We start from the raw sequence: 19445 nt of genomic DNA, 5'->3' as shown, positions 1-19445 counted from the left end.
CACTCAAAGACTGTTTAACCTCAAAAAATTCTACCTCCCTCTTAAAACTGCTATTAAAAACAAGCCCAATGAGTAACTACAGGCAAATATTTCATAGCAAGAAATAGACATTCCTTTTCTTTTGCAAGTTAAACTCTGAGATCTAATCTATCATCTCATAAATGTTTCCAGATACTCCAAAGGCTTTCCCCTTCCAAGTAGCATCTGCATACCAAAGAATTTTCATGATGTCTCTTAAAAATGTAATACAATTATAATATAAATGATGGAACCTTTCTGGAATGTGCTACAAAGCCTTTGTGGCTGAAGACAACTGCTGAACCACTAACAAATATATTTTTGCTTTACTTGTGAACATAAAAAGCCCGCAAAACACACAGAACCTGATCTACTATTACAGGATTTTAAGTTGCTACCCCACTTGGACACACACAAGTATACGGGGCCAGATGGGATCCATCCAAGGGTGCTGAGGGAGCTGACAGAGGTGCTCACCAAGCCACTTTCCCTTATCTATCAGCAATCCTGGCTAACTGGGGAGGTCCCAGTTGACTGGAAGTTGGCAAATGTGATGCCCATTGACAAGAAGGGCTGGAAGGAGGATCTAGGGAATTACAGACCTGTCAGTCTGACCTCAGTGCCAGGGAAGGTCATGGAGCAGATACTCCTGAGTGCCATCACACAGCGCATACAGGACAACCAGGAAATCATGCCCAGTCAGCATGGGTTTATGAAAGGCCTGGTCCTGTCTGACCAACCTGATCTCCTTCTCTGATAAGGTGACCCAACTAGTAGACTGATGATTAAGGGAGTGGAGCATCTCCCTTATGAGGAAAGGCTGAGGGAGCTGGGTCTCTTTAGCTTGCAGAAGAGGAGACTGAGGGGTGACCTCCCTCATGTTTATAAATATATAAAGGGTAAGTGTCACAAGGATGGAGCCAGGCTCTTCTTGGTGACAACCAATGATAGGACAAGGGGCAATGGATACGAACTGGAACACAGAAGGTTCTACTTAAATATGAGAAGAAACTTCTTCACAGTGAGGGTGACAGAGCACTGGAACAGGCTGCCCAGGGAAGTTGTGGAGTCTCCTTCTCTGGAGGCATTCAAAACCTGCCTGGACACCTTCCTGTGTAACCTCATCTAGGTCTTTCTCCTCCGGTGGGGGGACTGGACTGGATGATCTTTTGAGGTCCCTTCCAATCCCTAACATTCTGGGATTCTGTGATGAGGGAAAGGCTGTGGATGTTGTGTACTTAGACTTCAGTGAGGCCTTTGACACCACATCCCACAATATTCTCCTGGAGAAGCTGGCAGCTCACGACCTGGATGGGTGCACTCTGTGATGGATCAAGAACTGACTGGATAGCTGGGCCCAAAGAGTTGTTTAATGGAGTCAAATACAGTTGGTGGCTGGTCACGAGAGATGTTCCCCAAGGCTCAGTATTGGGGACAGTCCTGTTTAATCTCTTTATCAATGATCTGGATGAGGGGATTGAGTGCACCCTCAGTAAGTTTGCAGATGACACTAAGTTGGGTGGAAGTGTTGGTCTGCTGGAGGGTAGGAAGGCCATACAGAGGGATCTATACTGGCTGAATCGTTGGGCTGAGGCCAATTGTATGAGGTTCAACAAGGCCAAGTGCCAGGTCCTGCACTTGGGTCACAACAACCCCAGGCAGCACTACAGGCTCAGGGAAGAGTGGCTGGAAAGTTGCCTGGCAGAGAGTGATCTGGGGGTGTTGATTGACAGCCAGCTGAACATGAGCCAGCAGTGTGCCCAGGTGGCCAAAAAGGCCAACAGCATCCTGGCTTGTATCAGGACTAGTGTGGCCAGCAGGACTAGGAAAGTGATTGTGCCACTGTACTCGGCACTGGTGAGGCCCCACCTTGAATCCTGTGTTCAGTTTTGGGCCCCTCATAATAAGAAGAACATTGAGGTGCTGGAGAGAGTTCAGAGAAGGGCAACGAATCCTGTGTTCAGTTTTGGGCCCCTCATAATAAGAAGAACATTGAGGTGCTGGAGAGAGTTCAGAGAAGGGCAACGAAGCTGGTGAGGGGTCTGGAGCACAAGTCTGATGAGGAGCGGCTGAGGGAACTGGGGCTGTTCAGCCTGGAGGAAAAGAGGCTGAGGGGAGACCTGATCGCTGTCTGCAACTACCCGAAAGGAAGCTGTAACATGGAGGGGGTTGGTCTCTTCTCCCAAGTAACACGTGATAGGATGAGAGGAAATGGCCTCGAGTTGCACCCGGGCAGGTTCAGGTTGGATATTAGGAAAAATTTCTTCACAGAAGGGGTTATCAGGCACTGGAACAGGCTGTCCAGGGAAGTGGCAGAGTCACCATCCCTGGAGGTGTTTAAAGGACACATAGATGAGGCTCTTACGGACATTGTTTAGTGCTAGATTTAGGTCATGTTTGGACTCAATGATCTTAAGGGTCTCTCCCAACCAAAATGATTCTATGATTCCATGATTATTAGATCTAGGGGGCATTATTGCTTGTTTATTGAATATTCAGTATAAATGATTCATACACTTTGCTATTCCCATCATCATATGTGTATAAAAGAAAGAAAAGTGGCAGTATGACTTGAAAATGGACATAGCGTACATGGTACCAATTCAGTCTGACAAAGCTTTGATAACACCATGTTTAAAAATCCACCTTAATTTTTGAAATGTCATAGAGCTTTCCAGCTTAACAGACAAAAATACATCCAATTCTGTTTTCCTTGTATGAATTTTACCTGCCCTCGAGGCTCCAATTTACTCAGTTTCCCACTTCCCATTTATTTACCTCTGTACTGTGATATCTCCTACCATTTCCCATGACATGCCTCCCAAATGCCAAACTTTTGCCTTCTATAATAGGGAATTCCCATAACTCAACACATGGCCCCTGCTAAGGGCAAGGGAACAAACAAGCCCTCATGTGACACTTGCACATCTTCCCAACCTGCATCTACCTCATCTGCTTTCACAAATAATTTTCATATTGAAATGAGAAAGTACCCAAAGCATCTTCTCAGTTACTGTGATGTTCTACCCACAGGATTACCAAATGAAATACCCCAAAAGCTTATAGCTCACAGCTGTAAAACGAACAAAAAAATAAGCACAGCAGCAGCAGCAAACAGCAGCAGCAGCACAAGACATGCAGTGAGGTAAATACACAATCCATACATTAAACAAAGGCATGTACACAACAGGCAAAAAATAAAGGGCCACATAGAGTAGGACAGCCTCTTACACGTCTGCCTTTGTTAGCTGGAATACAGGAAGGAGAGCGCTTTAACAAAGAAAGGAGGAGAATATGTTACAAAACCAAACAGTGACACATACATCAGGTCAGAATTCGTCGTTCTCTATCTCCAGAGGTAGTGTTGAGACACACACAAAACATGTTCACTTTTACAAGTATTTTGAAAACAAGGCAACAAGAGGAAAGAAACGTCAAAAAACCCGAACAGTTATTTTAAAGCCTGTAATTTTACACTGGACAATAGCAGTGAAACTGCAGACCACCTTACACTATCTCCGTATTTTGAACAAGATTAATAAAACAATCTCTTGTAGGTGCAATATGACAATTTAAAGTACCTTAACAACCAGAATTATTCTAAACTTAATTGTGAATGTGAAGGTAGAGTCAAGGCTCTCACCACACACTACTATGGCTTATTCTGTTTAGTATTTAATAATGAGAATTCAGAACAGGATTTATTCTGTGGTTCAGATTTGTTCAGTCTGACCAAAGCCCATGGGGACTACATGTGAGAACAGACTGCAGGATTATTTAAGAAATCTATTTTTACTTCATAATGTGTTGATATCAGGGGAAAAATCACATTTTCTAGCAAGTGGGGAAAATATTTTTGTCAAGGGAAAACAGGATTCCATTTTGTTGTTATTATTTAATCACAAATTCATCTTTAAATAAAACAAGTCAATTGCTTCTAATAGCTAGTGAGACACACAAAGATCCTTCCGGAAAAAATCCAAAATCCAACACTTCAATTATCAGACACTTCTAGTGAACACAGGAGACTTAACACCTAGACGATGTTACTGAGAGACAGTCTGCAACACACAGGAGGAACAGCGGCAAAGATTTAGAAATGAGTATATTAGTCACTGGGGGTGACTTCCCTCCCCATTCAAACCAGAAATTGGGGACAGCAAAACCCATTCTCGCTCTCCTCAGCACCCTCCTGTGCGCACAGGAGAGCGGATCAATTCCAACGCCTGCGCTTTCACGCGTGTGAGGATTCAGGCACCGGTTCTGCCAACCTGACCAAGTATCTGTCTTTGGCTCAGAGGAGGGATGATAGCTGAAACCAACAGGGACCACTACTCGTCTAAACAGCAAGATACTACTTTTCTTGCCCAGCATCCACTACAAAGGCTACAGATGCGGGGGGACATCTGTTTTTATTTCTCTCCAGAAGAAATTGCAAAGCTACCATTCTTGTCATCGAAACAATCAGAATTAACTCCAATCATTCATGGAGTGCTATATACAATTACATTATTTGGATGGCAGACACACAAGACGTACCCACCCCAGTAAACTCCAAATGTAATCAGTTGGCACAACTCAGTGCTGCTTACACATCTGTATGTTAAATAGACTTCAGAGATCTTGCAAAGATCTAACTGCAACTGCATATTGTTGTACAATTTCTTTGTCACTCCATAATAAAGCACAGAGTTCAGAGAAACAACATGGGCATTAGTAATAATTTACTTTGTTTTCCTGATTACAGGAGAGACCTTCCCAGAACCCATCAATATTGCAGCACTGCACGAGTCTGACCTGAGCACTTCTAATTTTTCTTTGGTCTTAATATAAAGAATCCCCACACTTGTCAGGTTTGACTGAGCACAGATTAATTCTCCTTGAAACACTGCAAGAAATGCTGCCCTGTAAGGTAAGTCCTGTCAAAAAGAGACATTGGAAAGAGGATGAAGGTCACATCCAGTGGGGAGGGGTTTTTTAATATCCTTATTTTAATTTAAGTCTGCCTAATTCATTGATATTGGACCAACTCAATGAGCTAAAACATAAATAACCACTTTGATAAATCAGAGGTTATATGTTATCAGTCTCGCTGTGAATGAATCCAGTAGTGGTCCAATAAAAGAAAGACGCAGAAATGATTTCAAGCACAACTCGATTATACCACCTTTCACCTACTAACACAGTCATCAGCTTTACTTCTCTTTCTAAGACAGGTCACTCAACAAGTCTTGTATTTGTCTGCAAGGTACCCTTCCCATCTTTGAACAGGCAACTCTCTTCTTTTGCAGTTCTGCCAGGTGAGAAAGAAATCTGCCACAGTGTTAGAGACATCAGCCCCTGGCCAGTCCAGAAATGTACTCTTGCCCAGTAAAACCAAGGAAAAAAATGCTACTTTTGGATTCGGACTGAAGATGCAACAGGGGAAGTGCAGTAAGCCATCCACATGCAACAATATGCATATTAAGAGCTGGAATTTTACCTAAGACTCAAAGATGCGTATCTGAAAAGATTTGATCTGGGCAGACCAATCAAGAAGAATGTCCTAAAGGATGTCTTAGACCAGTTGAAAATTATTCACTTGCAAAGATAGAAAAATATATTATTTTGTCAAAATGCTTGTGAAAAACCATGCTGCCTTCTTTAAAACAAACAAAAACTAAAACCAAATCCAAACCAACAACAAAACCCCCGAACGCAAACCCGAAAAAACCCCCACAAAACCCACAAGAATAAATAAAGCATAATAAAGCACTGATGTCCTTCAAAACTAACTAGACTGCAACCAGGAAAACTTCCTTGTCCTAAGTTTGCCCTTGCAAAATAGAACAATATCAGCTACTCCGACACACATGTACTCAATCTTTTAACAGGTTTTAGGAGAGAACGTTGGATATTTTTAAAGGTAACTTTCTATGACAGAACGTGCTGATACAAACTATGTCTTCCTAATACTCAGGCAACATAGAAAACACCCTTTTAATACAGATAAAAGATACAAATATTATTAATTTATTCTAGATTTAACATGACAGGAAACTACTCTCTTTTTTTTGTGTGTGTAAGAAAATTCCGACAATATGAGCGAGACAAGGTTTTTTACATGCTCTGCAAAAGTGCAGACAAATACCTTCTACTATCATACCACAAATGTACCTCCACATTTTGTCTAAGGTCTGATTTACAGAAAATAAGCACCTAGAAGAAAAGCATTCTTTCAGAGTTTGTGAAAGGACAGGCAATCAGAAGAACAGGCCCATATACTATATGCTGTTTGTTACACCCTTCACGCAGACATGTCTAGCATAAAATTAGTTATATCACATTATAATGCAAATAGGGTTATACTATTTTAAATATGTCTATACACATATATACAAGCACACACAGACATACACACACAATGCAGCTACAGAATTGTAATGGATGGTTCTCTACCATGGATGCACAGTACACACTTTGATTTTAGAAAGCTTATTATTATTTACTTTTATATGCCTACTACTTCAGTTTGGAAGCAATATAATGCAGTCAATTTTCAGCTTTTATGTCAATTTCCTTAGTATGCAATTAACCAGGGTAAATATTTAAACACTGTCCTGACAGAAAACTAGCATCTCAAATGGCAGTAAAAAGTAGTAAGTTCACTTCAGTTGCAATTAAAATCACTTCTTGCAATATCAACTAATAAAGAGACAATATTTTATTTGAGCAAACAGAACTTAACCGTATGCAAGGAAAATGTTTTCACTGAAGTGATCAGAAAACTTTTAGATACAACTAATGATAAAGTAATATTATGAAGCAACAGAACTAAACGAAATAAACATTCCAGTGATTTTGGAACCATGTTCCCCAGGCCATATCAGTAGGTAAGGCCCAAAAGCAGCTCTTCCCCATTAGAAGAACTGTTTGCACTTAAGAATTCTTTACCTCCATCTAAAGAAAAACATTTACTTTAAAACTGAACAGCTGCCTACATAAATAAGTGTAAGTATGGTACTACAGAGATATTCTGTTCCCCGCTGCACTTGCAGATCTTTCAAGTTGACTGCATTAATGTCTGAATATTCCAAATCAATCAACTGGTATCTCTTATTGAGGGATTTACTGGTTTGAAAGTCAAAGACTTACGTCATCCATAAAATCAATCAATGAGGATGAAGAGGAGGAAAAGGAATCCTATTTTAATGAAAACAGCAGTAAAAAAAAGAGAGAGAGAGAAAGAGATGGATGAAGAAAACTGTTCAGTATAAATAAAAGTGCAAAAATAAAGAACTGTAAATACCTAGTGCCAGTAGAGGTTACCTCAGTAAGCTTTCATTAATTGCCTTTCATAGACAATTAATCAATAAACTCCCTGTATAAAACCAGATGTTTTCCCAGCTTTCACTCAATAAAATAATATTCCTATACCTCAAGAAAATGTTTATATTGAAAGTAACTTACAAGATAAAGAATTAAAAAGCAAATTTAAAAATGGTATTAATTGTGAGGACTTCAAGAGAGAACAATGAATTAACGAATACACAATGAAAAGAAAGTACATTTTGGAACATCAACAACACCAGGGATGATGCTCTTTCATAGCTAAATGTGATGACCTTGTACACTCATCAGGAAAACAAAAACAGGAAAAATTCAGACCAATGTATAACTGTAAAAGTGATGCCTTGTCCCCTCTGAATTCAGTTTGACCCAATATTTCACCCCAGCTATTCTTTGAAAACAAAAATGATTACTGTTAATTAAAAAAGTGAGAGATGAAATATATAGTGTTGTTTTAACTGTTTTCTTCCAGGTTTTCTACCTAAACTGGTCTTTTGCCTAAAAGTGACAAAGGAACTAAGCAGATTTAAGTATATAGGATCCGTGAAGAGGAGATGAACAGTAATTACCAGGATTTTACAGATCTCTGCAAAACGAACAGAAGATGAAAACAACCTAATAAATATAAAGTACCAATGACTTAATGGAATATATTCAAGCATTTTTTACATATTTTCTCTCACTTTTACCAAACCAGTATCCGCGTTACTTAGCATTTTTCTGAATACAAAGAAAGAATACAATACAAAGAAAGAATACAAAGAAAGGCAACTGGAACAACTATGCTTTTCATGTTCACGACAAAAATCAGGAAAACTTCTGCATACAGGATTGGAGAGAGAATTCACTATGATTACTAGTGGTCAAGAGAAGACCAACAGCACTGCAAATCACCAATAATTGTCACATCTTTTCGCACACAAACATAAATGGGGCAATATGATAAAAATACATTAACAAACTCTCAGGAAATATGCACATAAAACCTGCACATAACAGCAGGAGTTCTATTGACTAACAGAGAGTTAGAAGAGCTGTACACTTACTTCAAATTGATCCAGAGCAGAGGTAGGCGCATTCAAAAATGCCAAGAAAGAATTCTGTGAGTCTTGGTGCTTTACACCTAGAAAACAGCAGCAAGTCTTTAAGCTACAGAAAAAGTGACCTTTTCATGGAGGACCTTTGCCTTCCTGAATCAGGGTTTGAGCATCCACCTGAGCCACTTACATATTTTTAAATGAGTTGTCACATTTGGTCTCTTTTTCCAGAGTGAAAAATAAAGATGTTTTTTCTTTTTTTTTATAGACATACACCCACTAGGCAAGCACTATGTGTTTAATTAACCTTTTCCAAGCTAGGATGTGTGTGGTGTGAATTTAACATGAAAACATACTGTATGTACTGTCCATTATGCAGAAGGTTTCTGATGTGCTTATCTCCATTTGCCACACGCACTGCATGATGTATGGGCACACATGCTACCGCAGCGGGTGTCATCCCTGCTCTGGTGACACGCTGGGCAGGCCACCGCGACAAGACCAATTCAGCCAACAGCGAGAGGTTCCACAAAAGTGTGCAGAAGAGGGTCTCTGGGAACACAATGCATTTCCAAATAATAGGGGTTCCTTGACCCACGCTCTATGCCTCTCTGCCCCCTCTCACTTTTGAACGTCCAGGGGTAATACAATCCCACGTAAACCTTCAAATGCCTCTGTTCCTAGATACCATTTACATGGTTTTCAGGCTGTAAGCAGAGCGGGAGCGCTGCATCCGCGGGAGCCGCAGAAGCTGGCACATCTTGACTGTTACTTTAAGTTGCTTCAACTGATAACATCTTTTTCTTTTCAAGTTGCTGTGCGGGTGTTTATAAATCAGAGATGTGTACAAACTCTAGCTTCCTGAACACTATAAATACATTATATATATATACACTTATTATGACCAGAGCCTGTAGGGCTGTGTACAGCCTAAAAGACTGATGCTACCAAAAGTCACTTATTCTTTTTAAAAAATGTCAGTTGCTCTAACTGGCTATTCTCACCCCGTTTGCTCTAAATGTAACTCATGGTGAACAAAGATTTCACCAAGAATCTTTCCTCTTTAAAATACAAATACATTGAAACCTCAGTAAAAGACTAAAAACAATTCTCAAATTACCGGCTACTTCAGAGAATCAATTTTAATAAACTTTTTCCCCACCCTAATGTTCTGGAACACATTTATAAATAGCAAAGGATTCAAGTGCTAATCTAAGTAACCCCTTCCTAGAGATCAATCACCATACACGGGAATTTACTCTACCACTGTACATTGACTTCATTTGAATCCTCTATACCAGGGGTGTCGAACTCATTTCCACCGGGGGCCACATCAGCCTCGTGGTTGCCTTCAAAGGGCTGAAAGTAATTTTAGGACTGTATAAATGTAACTACTCCTGCATTTATACAGTCCTAAAATTACATTTGGACCTTTGAAGGCAACCACGAGGCGGATGTGCCACCCCCCCCGCCCCTGAAAATGAGATTGACACCCCTGCTCTATACAGTTCATGATCCAAACTTCAATATATTTCTTCTTATAAGAGAAAACCAAGTCTAAAGATAATAAGGATTTTGGATTATGGTGTATTTCTATCAAAATATTTCAATTGTTGCAGCAGAATCTTAATTATTTACTTCTGACAAAAAGCATAATAACTAACTTTTATTTGAACTGTACCATTTCTTTCTACTTCGTTGTTTTGTTTTAAGAAAAGACTAAATGTTTATCTCTATTTTCACAAAACCAAAAGTTTTAAACACTGGAAAAAATACAGGGTAAAATATTAATCATAAATTCTTAACAGATCATTTAACACAAAGGAAGGTTTCTGAAGCTGAGTAACCATGCATAAGATTAATACGTAAGACATTTTGAGAATCTATAGATGAAAGCTAAACATGACAAAGCATTTTCTCCAGGGAGATGCTATCAGGAGTTCCTCTGCAAGCACTTGGAAGAAGCATTATCCCAGCATCAGTGCTAAGCATCAAGATGAACAAATATCAGTTCCCTAAGTCGTCTTCTAATTGGCACCAATAATTTTTTAACTTTCTGTATAGGTGTGTATTGTTTTTACAAGTCAGCAAGCACTTGGAGACCTATATATAGGAGATTAATGTTAACTACAATACATTATTGATTGATGTGCCATTAGGTTGCAAAGGCTGAACAATATTTGACATCCCTATGCAGCCATTGTTGCCAGGGTTTTGAAACTTTGGAGTTCAAACAGTTCCCTACAGAAAATCAGACAAATCCATTTGGCCTGAAAATACACTTCTTCCCATAAGACTGATAAGATACAAATATTAGAGCTACTACAGGAACTGCAAAAAATCAGCCAAATCATTAATCACCTATCAATTAAATCTTTTTTTTCATTTCAGAATTACCAAAAAGCCTCTTCTCCCAGCAACAATATGAAATACTGTTAGACAGATGCACTAGATATCCCAAAACATCCTGTTAATACCAGAAACATGACCACACTGCTCTACTACATGGTTACAAACCCAATCAACAAAGCCATCCCAGAAGCAAATGAAAGCTGCAAACGCCTCCACATGTGGTTACTCTGTGTAGACAGGCCCAAAACATTCGGAGATGAAGAACACTATGATCAGTATTGAAGTCTAAATACCCTCATTCATCATAAAGGAGAAAAAAAAATTATAAATACACCGACACTTCTAACAGTTTTCTGGCAGAAAATCACCATACGCATGCCAAATAAAAATAATGCAGTTCCAACTCAAATAATACCTTAATGGTTCAAGCATATTAACAAAACTGAAGCGTATTACAAGTCCGTATTAGAAGTGCAAATGCAACTGCTGTGGGTACATCTTAATATGCAATTGTTGTGCCACATTTTTATGCTGAAGCCTGTTGGTATCATATTTTAGTTGCAAGGTGACACTTAATCGATAAGATGTACCCACCAATATGAAACATGTTATTTACTTGGATATCAGTTGCCATACCCTTTTCTGATCTAAGCTCTTCCGTCTCCTTTTTCAGCCTTTCAATATCTGCCAATAGTTCCATGTTCTTCTTCTCAGATTCTTGCAATTTACTTCAAAAGAATACAAACAAAAAAACTATGTAAATATTTAGAATCCATTATACAAGTAGCTTTTTTTTGTTCAGCTTTGCATGCTATTTAACAATTAGTGCCCAGCAAGCTTCATGATGTCATGAAATGCAAGAATTAATTCAGAAATCCATGAAGACCTGTTTAGCATGGTATCAAAAAAACAAAAAAAAAACCCACAACATGACCACAAAAATCCCACAAGCAATTAGTTGCCTCTGTTTACCCATTAAATAGGCTTGTGTTTTTAATTAATGAGTAACTGTGTAAGCCTGTATCCTGTGAATGAGAAAAAAGAGACCACATGTACTTTTATGCTTAAAAATTGGGGTTTTTAAAATTTGTTAATTCACAGTGCCTGTGATACTTAATTAACTATGATAAACTATTTTTCTTCTCTGTTACTTTACAGTAAGTTGTTTCAGTGCTCTCTGATTCACAGCTGATATGTAACGCTGTGCATTTTGACAACTCTCATCCTCACCTGTCAAAGCAAACATTGGTTCTCCTGTTCTTAGTGGATCTGCAGTGCTGCCTACCATTGTGCTACCCGGCCTGAAAAACACTCAGGTAAGGTGGATAAGGTATTCCCTCTTGACAGACAACACACTTGAATCTCAGCTCTGTCCAGCTCCTTCCCTAAAGCTGCAAAACAAGCCAGGGCTCCTCAAATATGACTGAAGAGAAATTGTTCACTTCGCTTGTATTTGAAATTCCTACACCACGTCCCAGCCCCCTCTCTGCTAGAAGCTATTTCCATGCCTTGTATTGTCTGTCTACATGCTCAGACACTGCAACATGACAGAATTGCTACTGTAAAAACTGGTCTTGTAGGGAAAGCAGTAAGAGGAACAGAATGAGTGTGCACCTAAGATGTCCTACTTCAGCTCAAGTGCCTATTTCAACCTACACCAATTCAAAGACTAACATTGCACCGCCAGCCCAGTGGGATTCAGAATTTAGAAATGTAACTACAATCACATCATGTTACAGGACCAATTTTCTTTGTGTGGCACATTTGCTATGCTTTAGTTTAAGACAAATTACAACATACCACAGTATCACAGTATCACAGTATGTTTGGGATTGGAAGGGACCTCAAAAGATCATCTAGTCCAATCCCCCTGCTGGAGCAGGAACACCTAGGTGAGGTCGCACAGGAACATGTCCAGGCGGGTTTTGAATGTCTCCAGAGAAGGAGACTCCACCACTTCCCTGGGCAGCCTGTTCCAGTGCTCTGTCACCCTCACTGAGAAGAAGTTTCTTCTCAAATTTAAGTGGAACCTCTTGTGTTCCAGCTTGATCCCATTACCCCTTGTCCTATCATTGTTTGCCACCGAGAAGAGCCTGGCTCCATCCCCATGGCACTCACCCTTTATATATTTATAAACATTAATAAGGTCCCCCCTTAGTCTCCTCTTCTCCAAACTAAAGAGACCCAGCTCCCTCAGCCTTTCTTCATAAGGGAGGTGCTCCACTCCCTTCATCATCTTTGTTGCCCTACGCTGGACCCTCTCCAGCAGTTCCCTGTCCTTCTTGAACTGAGGGGCCCAGAACTGGACACAATATTCCAGGTGTGGTCTCACCAGGGTGGAGTAGAGGGGAAGGAGGACCTCTCTCGATCTACTAACCACCCCCCTTCTAATACACCCCAGGATGCCATTGGCCTTCCTGGCCACAAGGGCACAGTGCTGGCTCATGGTCATCCTGTTGTCCACCAGGACCCCCAGGTCCCTTTCCCCTACACTGCTCTCTAATATGTAATCTCCCAACCTATACTGGAACCTGGGGTTGTTCCTGCCCAGATGCAGGACTCTACACTTGCCCTTGTTAAATTTCATTAGATTATTCCCCGCCCAACTCTCCAGCCTGTCCAGGTCCCGCTGGATGGCAGCACAGCCCTCCGGCGTGTCAGCCACTCCTCCCAGCTTAGTGTCATCAGCAAACTTGCTGATAGTACACTCAATTCCCTCGTCCAAATCGTTAATGAATATATTGAATAATATTGGCCCCAGCACTGACCCCTGAGGCACTCCACTAGATACTGGCCTCCAACTAGACTCCGCACCATTGACTACCACTCTCTGGCTTCTCTCCCTAAGCCAGTTTGCAACCCACCTCACTACTCTATTGTCTAGACCACACCTCCTCAACTTAGCTGTGAGGATGCTGTGGGAGACTGTGTCAAAGGCTTTACTGAAGTCAAGGTAGACCACATCCACCGCTCTGCCATCATCCATCCACCTTGTTACATTCTCATAAAAGGCTATGAGGTTGGTCAAGCATGACCTACCCTTGGTGAAGCCATGCTGACTGCCCCTAATAATCCTCTTATCCTTGATATGCCTTGAGATGGCACCAAGGACAAGCTGTTCCATTACTTTCCCAGGGACAGAGGTGAGGCTGACCGGTCTATAATTACCCGGGTCCTCCTTCTTGCCCTTTTTGAAGACTGGAGTGACATTTGCTTTCCTCCAATCCTCAGGCACCTCTCCCGTTTCCCAAGACTTGGCAAAGATGATGGAGAGCGGTCCAGCAATGACTTCAGCCAGCTCCCTCAGCACCCGCGGATGCATCCCATCTGGACCCATGGATTTATGGATGTCCAGACTATTTAATTGCTCCCTAACCCAGTCCTCATCGACTAAAGCAAACTCCTCCATTGACCTGGCTTCATCCGGGGTCTCAGGGGTACGGGGCTCCCCAGGACAGCCTCCGGCAGAGTAGACAGAGACAAAGAAGGCATTCAGTAACTCTGCCTTCCCTGTATCTTCTGCCACCAGGGCACCCACCCCATTCATCAGTGGGCCTACATTGCCTCTGGTATTAGTTTTATCTGCTATGTATTTGAAAAAGTTCTTTTTGCTGTCCTTGACCCCTCTCGCCAGCTGTAATTCTAAGGAGGCCTTGGCTATCCTAGCTGCCTTCCTACATCCTCTAACAGCAGTCTTATATTCCTCCCAAGTGGCCAGCCCCTGCTTCCATGACCTGTAAACTCTCCTCTTCTGCTTGAGCATACCCAACAGATCCCTATTCAACCACCTAGGCCTCCTGGCTCCCTTCCTTGACTTCCTACGTGTGGGAAGACCTAGAAATGAAATGCCTTCCTCCTAATCCCTTGCTTCAGGCATTCACACAACTCAGAATAAACTTTGTAATTTAAGGGGGGAAGGGGTGGGGAGAGAGGTCTGAGGAAGCAATAAAAGAATTCAAAATCTTCCATATGCACATCTTATTGCTGTGCAAATCAGTATTAAGTAATTTATTTTTGTCAGTTAACCCGATCCAGCTACCCACAGAATGGAAAAGAGTATGTTCTAAGATACCAAACTTTGCTTGCATTTGAACTTGTTACTACAACTAGGAGAGATTACATTATTAAAGAGAAAGTGTCCCCTCAAATTATTCAAGATTTCAAATTTTCCCAGTAAGTGTTTGTTCAGCTGCTTACACAATGAAGAAAGATGTGGTCTTTTTTTTTCACATTTGGATGTAAGAAACAGGCATATAATTCATTATCAAATTTTGACAGATAAGATAGTTGAAATCATGATTTGATGACACTCCCTGGGACATATCAAAGTGAATTTCCATTAAAACAATTCGGCCTTACCACTCTGTGGAGATACAGGAAGCTTTGACTTTATTCAGCTCATCCTGAATAGCCTGTTTGGCTCGGATTTCAGCATCAAGAGCAGACTGTAGTTCCAACCTCGCAGACATGTCCAGTTTTGCAAAGCGGCGCATCTTCCATGGCATGTCCTAATAAACAATAAAACAAGGAGAGAAGAAAGAGTAAGAGGAAAGAAAGCAGACAATGAGGAATGTAATTAACTTCAACAACTACATTTCTCAGTGTATTATGTTCTTAACAGAAGAGTTCATTACTTCCAAAGTAATCTAAAATTTAAAAATTAAAAGCGTATTGCTATTAGTATTATTATTATTTTTAAACTCAAGCACTAAATAGGCAAGATGCACATCTTATGCTGCCATGATCTCAAAAGCAAAGAGATCTTGCAAATTCTAGTTTTGATGTGCTGCAATTCAAACGACAGCTATGAAGGATATTCACATTTCACAACAGAAAAACTTCAAGGCTTTCATGACCCAAAGTATAGATTTCCTTCAACAAATTAATATATGATTATAAAGAAGCTATTTGAACAATATCATAGATAAAATCACATTATAAATATATTGGTGTTTAATTAATTGATAAACAATAAATTTGCTATTCAATTATTCTCAAGGGAAGCTCTAGGAAGTTTTAACTTTTGACTAACACAGAGTCTACAGACAGGTTATTACTGCAGTTGAAACTATCAAATTAGTGGGTTTTTTTCAAACAACAAAAAAATCTGTCATATGGAAGCAGAGTCTTACTGTAGCTCTTGCACCCAAACTGGAGTTCCTCAGGGCCTCTAGTTCTTCTGTCATTTTAGAGGCCAAGGCTTGAAGATAACCTCGAGCATCTTTTTCATCACTTACCCTAAACAATTACATTAGAAGAAAGAGGTGTTTTAGCTATATAATCTAAGAAAAAAAGAAGTCTCTTCAACAAAATCGCAAACAGAAAAAGAATACAAAGCAAAAATCATAAAAGGATACAAAACCAAACAAAAACGGAAAACCACACAAAACTAAGCGCTTGCTTCTTTGCAGAGTTCCATTAAACAATATGCATCACTAAGACAATGAATAAAGATCGAAGAACTACTTATCTAAGTAAGTAATATATGTCTTAGTATAAATGTCAGCTACCTGAAATTGAGACTGTGGGAAAGAAACCTTTTGGGATTCAACCTATTATTAGGGAGTAAATTAAGACAAAGTTTATATCAAATAATGAACAATTCAACCATCCACATAATATTGGAACTAGAGTTTGACTCCCCTGTTATCAACTGACTATGAGAACCAATAGTTAGAATCAAACAGTGAAATTATTTCAATAAGCGATAATTAAATAGGGAGAGTCTAATACAAATGTTATTAAATAGCATAAGCCAGAAGAGGCTCTCTCATCCCCTGAGCTTGCTTGCTTTCAAGACGTGTTTTCTGGGTGTAAAGACATCAAGGAGAAGACACGTCTGTTTTTCAGATTCTTTGATCATTGGTTACAAAGTAAAAAAAACAAAAGGCGAAAAAGCTTTCTGTGATTAATCACAGCAGAAGGTTCTCTCTTTACTTTGCCTCAGGTATTAATGTAGAAAAGAAAGTTGTGAAAAAATTGCCTTGCCAAAATTAAGTAGCTTATGAAAAACCTAAAATGAATGAACATAAAAAAACCCCCAACATCCAAACAAACAAACCCCAGGCCACAAACCACCAAAATCCCCATGTTTCCACATTTCCTTTCACCTGACATGTCTGGCTCAGAGCATCCTCACCTGGCCCACAGCAGAACAAACTCAGTTTTGCAACACCAGGGCACACTCAAACCTCTGAGCTGGTCGCGGAGACCACCAGTCTAACACCACAGCTTGATCACAGATCTACCCACACAAACCACAGAAACGTTTGCCATGTGCTCCAAGTCATCAACCTCAAATAGCGTTAAATAACTTACAGGAAAGCAAGAAAACAGTTTTCCTGCTTCATGGAAACTAACTTGTCCTGATCTTTCCTTAACAAATGTAATCCTGGGTATGCTGGACTGGAGTGGAGAGTTGTCCAGAAGGACAAATTTGTCTCTCAGGAACCTTTCTGCAGAAAATTATTCCCCCTCCAGGACTACAAAGCAATATAAGTTTCTCTGGTTGATACTATGGGGTGCATACACACAGTAAACAAAGAAATTGTGCTACTTGCAAATTTACCATTCATGAATAAAAAGAAAACAATGTTTCAAAGATTTATAGATAGTCACCAGAGGCAAATGAGAGAGATGCTCAGAGAGCACATACGCTGAACTTGCCACGGGCAAGGGAGGAGCAGAAGAGCTTTCCCACAGTGGTCATAGGGCAAGATCCTGATGCCAAAGCTACGGGCTAAACATCTACAGGATGCAGTGACTTCTGGTTGTGCAGCTTAAGATTTATATAAGGAAGATTGTTCTACTACAAATGAGGCTAATGCAAAAGTAGCAACCATTTACCACAAAGCTCACACCCAACATGAAAAAGTGAGCACTTATTCATGCTTTGGGCGTTATCTTCTTTGTCTCCTGCTTACAATTTAGTTCAAGAGATGAGGAGAAGCTTCGAAAAAAAAAATATGTCCTGCCTCTATTGAAGTCAGTGAGAGTTCTGATATTAATGAGTCACTATTTTTCCCACGGTATACTAGAACTCAATAGAAGATGCATACCAACATTTTTGCCCATAACATTCTGGATAACAGTATTTACAACTAGATACAGATAACCTTGGCCTATACAAACCACTTAGGGTGTAACGGTGGGCAAAATATGGGAGAATTAGCATAAGATGCTTTTGGGGGGTAGGTGGATACATAAATATCCAGTAAAAGGAAAGGAATGTAAGCAGCAATAAGAAGAATGTGAAGCTCTCAAGGTGAGAAAGTAAGGGAATTTTGTCTCTAAATTGGAGAGGCATCGGTTTGATGAGTAAGGATAAGGTGGATAAGGAATTGGCTGGATGGTCATACTAAAAGTCAATGGCTCGATGTCCAAGTGGAGACCAGTGACAAGTGGTGCTCCTCAGGGGTTAGTACTGGGATTGGTGCTGTTTAACATCTTTGTCGGTGACATGGACAGTGTGACTGAGTGCACCCTCAGCAAGCTTAAGGTTTGCCAATGACACCAAGCCGTGTGGTGTGGCTGACACGCTGGAGGGAGGGGATGCCATGCACAGGGACCCTGGCAGACTTGAGAAGTGGATCCATGCAAACTTCATGAAGTTCAACAAGGACAAGTGCAAGGTCCTGCACATGGGTCAGGGCAATCCCAAACACAAATACAGGCTGGGCAGAGAATGAATTGAGAACAGCCCTGAGGAGAAGCACTTGGGGGTGTTGGTTGATGAGAAGCTCAACATGAGCTAGCAACGAGAACCTGCAGCCCCGAAAGCCAACCATATCCTGGGCTGCATCAAAAGAAATATGACCAGCAGGTCGAGAGAGGTGATTCTAATCCTCTACTCTGCTCCTGTTCATTCTTCCTTATGGAAGGTGAGAAAACACTTCAGTTATTTGGTTTATGACGCACAGAACCTTCAGGCTCTAAAGGCTGAAACACTGCACATGCAATTACCTCAGAGAGATGTTCCACAGAAGACACAGAAATCTAGAAAACTAAAATATAAAGTTAAATTTTGCAAAAAATTTATACTGACTTCAAGGAAACTCCTCAGTCTCTTCAAGACAGTAAATAAAAGCAGTACAATTTGGACCTGAAATACAGTTTTGTCGTCCACTAGATGGCAACATTCTCTAGATAATGAGATAATATTGATTAAACATTATGTGAACCCAGGAGCTGCTGGAGCTTTTTTATTTGTTACTGGTTTCCACGGGTTTTCTTGTTGTCTGTCTTTTTTATTAAAAAACAAAACAAAACAAAACAAAGCAAGAATGGTAAAGTTACTCCTACTATGTTTCTCTCCTTGCTCCCCTTCTTACAGAGAGCCTTAATAAGCACAGCAGGAGACATAAGGAAGAGAAGTTCTTCAATTTCCACCCAGAGTCACTTACTTCTTACTGAAAATGTAAATCAGATTAACTCTTCTCTCCTCATATATAAGGTAAGTGCCCTTAGACACTTACAGGCTTAGTTCGTTAACTATGAAGAACCAAGAACAGTGATTCAGTACAAATTTCTGTAAAATTAAATGTAACTTTTTGGTTGGAGCCAACATCATGACAACCTTCAAATAACCATTGACGTATATCTAGTACGTTATTTGCCAGGCTGCTAGGAAAGTCAGATTCTCTGTCTCTCTCCATCCGGGATACTTCACAGTACAAAACGGACCTAGAGGTCTAGAGAATTTTGTTGAAC

General features: G+C 40.3%; 1 protein-coding gene across 9 annotated transcripts in view; it reads right to left on the bottom strand.

The window, feature by feature from the left end:
* Nucleotides 1–19445, bottom strand: part of CDC42BPA (CDC42 binding protein kinase alpha) — a 198037-nt gene that overhangs the window by 39004 nt on the left and 139588 nt on the right. For all 9 annotated transcript variants that reach the window (XM_082049753.1, XM_082049755.1, XM_082049754.1 and 6 more), the window contains 4 exons: nucleotides 15869–15974; nucleotides 15096–15244; nucleotides 11373–11464; nucleotides 8394–8470 (listed from right to left, as the gene is read on the bottom strand). In XM_082049753.1, coding sequence (XP_081905879.1) covers nucleotides 8394–8470; nucleotides 11373–11464; nucleotides 15096–15244; nucleotides 15869–15974 — 424 coding nt within the window. The remainder of the gene's footprint in view (nucleotides 1–8393; nucleotides 8471–11372; nucleotides 11465–15095; nucleotides 15245–15868; nucleotides 15975–19445) is intronic.

Source organism: Streptopelia decaocto (genome assembly GCF_964273445.1).
Source record: "Streptopelia decaocto genome assembly, chromosome: 3".
NCBI classification, from domain to species: domain Eukaryota; kingdom Metazoa; phylum Chordata; class Aves; order Columbiformes; family Columbidae; genus Streptopelia; species Streptopelia decaocto.
This window is presented reverse-complemented; position numbering and strand designations above follow the sequence as displayed.